The 7,223-nt window shown below is 33.3% G+C and overlaps 2 protein-coding genes across 2 annotated transcripts in view; one reads left to right on the top strand and one right to left on the bottom strand.

Annotated features, from left to right (window-relative positions):
- Nucleotides 1–3,216: 3,216 nt before the first annotated feature.
- LOC115245802 lies at nucleotides 3,217–4,359 on the bottom strand. Its single transcript, XM_029824285.1, has 2 exons — nucleotides 4,053–4,359; nucleotides 3,217–3,717 (listed from the first exon to the last, which is right to left on the bottom strand). Exons 1-2 carry the CDS (start codon nucleotides 4,194–4,196, stop codon nucleotides 3,541–3,543), a joined length of 321 nt encoding a protein of 106 aa, XP_029680145.1. The 5' UTR covers nucleotides 4,197–4,359; the 3' UTR covers nucleotides 3,217–3,540.
- Nucleotides 4,360–5,412: 1,053 nt separating this feature from the next.
- The window catches only part of LOC115245800 (fatty acyl-CoA reductase 1-like), a 10,397-nt gene continuing 8,586 nt past the window's right edge, over nucleotides 5,413–7,223 (top strand). Inside the window, exon 1 of the mRNA XM_029824282.1 lies at nucleotides 5,413–5,433. Within this exon, the coding sequence (XP_029680142.1) occupies nucleotides 5,413–5,433 (21 nt within the window). The remainder of the gene's footprint in view (nucleotides 5,434–7,223) is intronic.

Here is a 7,223-nt window from a genome sequence, read left to right as displayed (position 1 = left end):
ATATATATGATATCTAATAATTCGCGAATCATATCTCGTGTAAATACAGAGCGTGTTAAACTGAGTAAAAAAGTTCTTTTACTAATTTGCGATTTTTGCAATAATCAATAAAAAATTAATTAATAAAGACTGGTCAATCCGCGCGAGTATGGGTACAATCGCGAGGCGAAAAAAACCCAATCTTACATAGGGTGCATTCCACGTGTCAGGGGTCCACCTAAAAATGAACTGCTTGGGATTTTAAAAATGATCATGAAAACATGTTAGTGCACATATTGTATAAGGTTAAAGATAAAAAAAAAATAAGTATTATATGCGTTGCATCCAAGGTATTGGAGGTAGGTCGTTTTAAAAAATTTTTCTTTTTTTGACATTTATAGCTAAAATTATAAAATATACAACATTTTTATAGACATGAATTTTTTAGGATTTTTCCCGTACTTTCAGATAAAAAAGTTAATATTTTAGTGAGAAAAATTTAATAGTATGAAAATATCAATTTTTTAGTTTTAAGTAAATAAAAAAAAAATTACATCTAAAGGTATTATTTTCTAATAGAAGAATATCGCATAAAACACCATTACATGAAACAATTATTTACTTAAATTTATTATTTATTTTAATTTACTTAAATTAAGTATCACAAATTTCAAATAATCGCGGGCTAATTTTACGTAGTTACCAATTTGCCAATTTGTAACCGTATTTCTTTTTCTAATTATTTATGTAATAATTATTTGATCGGCGGGCGCTTCTTCGATGCCCACGCACACCTTCGGCGCGTATCTCGAATATCGATCCCGTGATCCAGAAAATTCACTTTATCGCAAAATAAACCGAATTGGGCGCCAGATACGGCAGGCCGCACCATTCACGATAATAGCAACACCGAAAGACAATTGCGAGACCGATAATTAACGCGACGGCAAAATTCCACAGCTACTCAGTGTACTCGAAATGGTAGAGGGGGGTGGTTCGGGAGAAACGGGAGAGATCTTGAGAATCGAGAACACGGGAGCCAAAATGAGCATTCGATATGTTAAAATAAAGATAACAATAATATGTTAAAAGAAACAAGAGTATAAAGCAGTTCACATAAGTAACAGTCTTTGATGACAGTAGTTATTTTACAAGTGAATAAGATATCATATTATTTCTGCGGAGATCGACACGACCGTGCGCAATAGTATCGAATTACCGGGCGTCTTACGTACTTTAAACTCGACTTTTCGGCCGCGAGGATTTCCGCCGTACGTGATTTATTTAGGCCGCGACAACTAAAGAAATCTTTCGAATACGCCGGTAACTACTTTACGCACGCCCGTGAATCCGCTTTGATATAATAGAAAATTCTAGATGACACGGCTCAAATCGGTACTTTAGCTGGCTCGCGGAAAGCCGGTATACGTCTCGATAACAATGACGACGACCTTTGCGTTGAAATACGTAATATATAACTCGAATGACTCGCGGAAACTAATAGTGGGCTCAACGATACCCGACAGATTTTCTGCACGATATTTAAGAATTTCACTTTCCTCTTACTCTAATTTCATATACTACACACAATATACTCGCTAACAATACACAGAAAGAATGCGGGAACTATCGAGAATGACTGTGATGTACGAGTCGCGTAGTGACGCAATACTTTACGCGAGTCGGTACATCGATTGCGCGAACGTAAAGATCTCGATAATTTACAACATACAATGATTATAAACTCGAAACTAACGTTAATGACTATCGGCGGCGGCAAAATAAGTGGAGAGAGCATATTTTCTATAATCCGGATGAGTAGCAAGTGCCCGTCGGCCGTTGCGACGCAATTTACTAAAAATTCCACAAAAGATAATCCACAAAAACGCGTGGCTCGACAACTATTAAGGGCGCGATTCATCCGAATTAATTACCTACAATAAATTGGCAACAATATCTGGTCGACGACGTAAACTTAGCCCGGAGTTACGTACCCAATCTTACGTAGTTATTAAGCACGCGGCGAAAAGAAACAGTTTAATGTTACATGAGTGCTCGGCGCGCGACGGAGGGGAGGGAGAAGAACGATTTACAAAAGACAATAGCCATGTATGTACATACACGTGCCGGTCAGTGATGCCAGTTTCAAGACGCTGCCACAGCCACAGCGTCTCGAAACTGGCATCACTGGTGCCGGTATGAATGGTGTCCGGCGTTAGATGTGTGTATACGTGTAAGCAACCGAAAATCATACATACGTATATTCGCGTTACGTATTTGTGCGTATGACTTTCAGTTGTCATACACGTACACACACACACACACATCTAACGCCGGATCATTCCTGCCATTGCGTATTGTACATATATACGAACAAGGTGTAACACTAAACCCCTCTGTCTCTTCTCGCTGCGCGCTTGTAAGCGCGCAAATTGGCCAATCTTTTTAAATTAATTTCTCATTTTAAAAAATAGTAGAGGATTTTCCTACTCAGTTTAGCCCGCTCTATCTACATCCAACGGGTGGGACGCGAATTATCGGACATTCTGCATATACAGGGTGTCCTAGACCACCCGTACACCCCTTTTCTTTCAAAAACTAAGCATTTTAGAGAAAAACGTTTTGAACAAAAATTGTATGGTTTTGAGGGGAACATAAGATGGTGTCATTGGTTTGACCTTGGATGGCATCGTTAAGGTCAAGTCAAGGACACCTTTAATTTCTTAAATGGAATCCCCTATTTTTTATTGCATATTCTTATAGCTTATCCCGAGAGCTTTCCAAAACACTATAATAAAGTATTTTTTCATTAACTACTTTTTGAGTTATTTTATATTTTAATCTGACATATTTTGATATAAAAAATAAAATATTTCGTAAAATATTTAGTTTTCGATAATCTTACCGTAATACTTTTATGCACAGAATAATGAGACAAATCGATTTGTAAAAAAATAATTGTTTTTAAGAAAAAGTATGTAATTATTTACAATGTATTTTTTTAAACAATTATTTGTTTTTTTCTTTACACTACACACTTTACTTTACACACCGGACCTACTCAGTCTTAATAATTTTACTTAACAATTAAACTTTGATAAGTTTAAGAGATCACAATTGTTCCAATATATCACATATACATAAAGAATCTACTTACAATTAGATATATATAATTATTATAGTTTCATCGTATAGATATTGTGTTACTGGTTACTGAATAACACAATACCTATACAATGCTATATTTTCTTTTAAGACATATTCTTTAAGACACTTCTCCATAATATTAGCTATTTTTTCCTTTGCTTCTACAGATCTTTTTAAATATTCTAATCTCTCTTCATAATATTTTTTTTCAATTCGTATGTTTTTTTTATAAATATTGTTCAATTTTAGTGATATTTCAGCAGTATTTTGTAATTCCTTTTTTACGATGGTTATTTATTTCTTCTGAATTGGGGTTTTGTTTTGTTCACAAGATTTTGTATTCAATGACATTCTTATGTTCTGAAGGACTTTACCTACTTTGGAAGAAGGCTGTTTAACATCTATATCATTGCTTCATATTTCATTCTCCTTTTCATTTGATAATTCATTGGAATCGTTGTTTATAATTGCTTTTTTTTTAGGAACTAACATATTGCAGTTATTACTATCAGAATGTGATGTAGAAGGTACAACCTTTAAGAATAAATCTTCTTCATATTCCTTTAAGTATTCCATTTCCATTACATCGTCCTGCAAAGCAAATATACATTATGTTTTATAAAAATTATATGTTGTTATTTGTAAAATACATAAGCATATGCATATATATACAATTCTTATATTTTAATTGTAATTAAGATATAATATGACACATATATTTGGGTCCATATTCTGAACTCTCTTTTATTGATAAAAGCACCTCTAAAAGTGGCTTAAGACTATAAGACTTTTGATTAGCTACAAGCCACTTTTAGGGGCACTTTTATCGATAAAAGAGAGTTCAGAATATGGACTTTGGTATTTATCTCTTTACTAGTTAATATAAATAATAACAAAAATATAAAACATTTTTTGTTAAATCTTACTTCTGAATCTTTCAATATATTTATATTGGATTCTTCTATATCAGGATGTCCATGAACATTAGTTGAATACATTATATTAAAGACTTGTTCTTCTTGTGATGTCAATACTTCTGTATTTTGTTTACCACCTCCTGTTGCTGTCATAGATTGTTTTATCAAAGTATGTTTTTTTTTACTGCGTGATTGAAAATCATGCCAGCACTAGAAACATTTTTTTCATTGAAAGGTTAAATTAAAACTATTTGAGTGATTAAAATTATATGAGCAGCACAAATTATTGATTTAGAAATATAACTTACCTTACGTCAACCTTTCCAATCATTATTAGTGCCATTTACTGAATTTAAGATTTCAGTTATGTCATTCCACAAAAATATGGAATTTTTTAAGATAAACGAAGATGTTAACTTTCCTTTTAGTAATTCCGGATGCTTATTCATGTATTCTATTAACAGCGTTCTTTGCTCATTTGTAATATTTGCACATCTTTTTTTTCTATGCAAGCTATCCATTTGCAATACAGAACAATATTTATTTAAAAAAAGTAATTAATATATATTATCAATAGTTAAATTTCACAACAGTAACTTTGCCATAAAAACTAGACAGAACAATTTGGAAACATTAAATTTTTGCTTTTAGAAATCAGATAAACATGATGTATTTCCAATTTTAGAAAACATTTATTTATAAATATAAGAAAAAATATTGTGTTAAGAATATAATAAATAACGTTTTCCTACAAATTTCTAACCTACACATTATAAATCACAATAATACATCTTTTATTGAGACAAAAAAAATTGTGCGTGTATGTGTATTAATAAGAAAATTTTATAGATTTTATAATAAAAACATATTTTCCCTTCAATTTTATTAATTCTATCAATTAATATAAAATTGTAATTAAATATGATACAGTACCTTTTCAATCAATGTACGTCAGCCACACAGAAATTAATGTATATTAGATATCTACTGGATGCTCTCAATGTGCATTACGGATATCCATGAATATGCAGGAAACGGTTATTAGACATGCTTTAAATATCCAAATGTCCGCAATATGATATCTTATAAATATCCACAGGATATGTACCCGGATAGCCAAGTTTGCCCGATCACGTATTGCAAATTATGCATTACATATTATATCGGTAGAATTCTAGCAACGCACAATTTGCCATTTCAATTAGTGCCAGCAGAAATGCAACAGAAAACAAGCAATCTCTGCATCATTATATGCTACAAGAAATGCTGCAAAATTTAAGCAGAAGTTCTTGGCATAAAAACAGTAGATTTAAAGTATTGCGTTTTGGTATAATATGTCAACAGAATCTAAATAAAAACTGAACATAACATGACACATTATGCTATATCGGTAGAATATCGTTAGAAATCGAGTTCATCTGCAAGCACGGCGTAAAAGCAGAAATGCTGCAAAAATTAAGCATGCGCTGCCATTTCATAAGATAACAGCAAAAACATAGCAGAAACGCAGTATGATTTGTTGTCATAAAATAATGGTAGAATCACAGCAATATTAAGATATGCTATATCAAGTTACAGTTCTTTCGTTTACCGCTATATAATGTATCTATCTCATAATCAAGTTTCTGTTACAAGCAAATATAAAGATTGCAAAGCGCGGTTAACAAGATTAAAAATATGTAATGACTCCTGCACACAGGACTCGGCGACGCGGCAAGCGTTGCCGCGTGCTGTGTCCTGTGTGCAGGAGCCATAATATCTATTTTTATCAGCTTAATTTCTGAATTCTAACAAAGGACTCAGAATATTAAACTAAAAGTTTGGAAAGCGAGTGGATCAATAAAAAATTGTCCATTTATTGACTTCTTGAAACCCAGCAATCTGATCGCGGCCTGACCTATACCGTGACCCAAAGTAGGTCTAGTCATCAACCGTTTACACCGAAAGAGACCTATGAATTGACAGGGTCGCATTTAGTCCACGCTAGTCCAATTCGCCGGTTTAACCTTGACAGCTATCATTTGATTTGACAGCTCAACAAAACAAGCAAGCAAATAAGCTTTTAGGTCGCATTGCGATTGATCGCGCGTTTACATCGAAAAAGCAGGCGGTTTATTTCAGGTCAGGTCACTAAAATACGGAGCCTGACCTGAAGTCAGATCGAGTCGCCTGTCAAGTGTTTATAGCAGGCGGCCTAAATAATTTAGGTCGAATTTGAGGTATAGGCCGCGGTGTATGTAAATGCTAAGTGTAAACGTGGTCTATATTAGTAATTACGCTTTGCAGGCGTGTTTTATCTTTACTGTGTTTTCGTCGTCACATTTCTATATTAGTAATTATGCTTTGCAGGCGTGTTTTATCTTTACTGTGTTTTCGTCGTCACATTGTGACAGCAGGCAATGCTCGACTTTTGCTGCGTTTCTGCCGTCACGTTGTAACGATGTAACGGCATGCCATATGCTTGATATCTGCTGAATTTCTGCCGTCAGATCTGATATGGCAGACTTTGCTCGATATTTGTTATATATCTGTTGTCACGACGAAATAGCAAATAATACTCGATTTTTGCTCCATTTTCTTTGTTATATTATATCGGCAAACCGTGCTGCCAGAAATTAAGCTTAATAAGGACGCAGCAGAGCGGAATCTGCTGCGAAGTCATGATTGAATTTGCTGGCATACTGCTGGCATACTGCTAGCATTTTGCTATCTGGGTAGGTCAATATCCACTGGACTTCCACATCAGTATTCAGTGGATATTTATGTAGATATCCATTGTATGTTGGTTAAATTTTGATCACAAAATGACTAATTAAATGTTTTAAAAATTAGGTCTCATGAGACCCGCACATGACATCGATATGTCCCATTCACGGGACATCATTTTTTTGACGTTTGTTTGACGGCAAAACTAAGACTAATTACAGTAATAATATATAATAACATACATTAATGTAATATATATTATAGGTAAATTTATATAATTTGATATATATAAAATTAAAGATTTTATTTGTATGGAAATTAATTTCTATTTTATATTTTCAATAATTTAAATAAGATAATAACGAACGATTTTTGCTTATTCGGACATAAATTGTCCGAATAAGTGAAAATCGAACATTATTTATCTGTCCGATTTTCTAAAAATCAGTTCAATATCTGAATTCCCCGGTACGG

This window comes from Formica exsecta, unplaced genomic scaffold (assembly GCF_003651465.1).
Source record: "Formica exsecta isolate Colony F162 unplaced genomic scaffold, ASM365146v1 scaffold131, whole genome shotgun sequence".
Classification (NCBI taxonomy): domain Eukaryota; kingdom Metazoa; phylum Arthropoda; class Insecta; order Hymenoptera; family Formicidae; genus Formica; species Formica exsecta.
The sequence above is the reverse complement of the archived record's forward strand: the minus strand, read 5'-3'. Positions and strand labels throughout refer to the sequence as shown.

Coding starts and splice junctions, on each gene's coding strand:
- LOC115245802 (XM_029824285.1), bottom strand. CDS start 4,196: ATGACAGCAACAGGAGGTGGTAAACAAAATACAGAAGTATTGACATCA. Junction 3,718..4,052: donor ATATATTGAAAGATTCAGAA/GTAAGATTTAAC, acceptor TTTGCTTTGCAG/GACGATGTAATGGAAATGGA.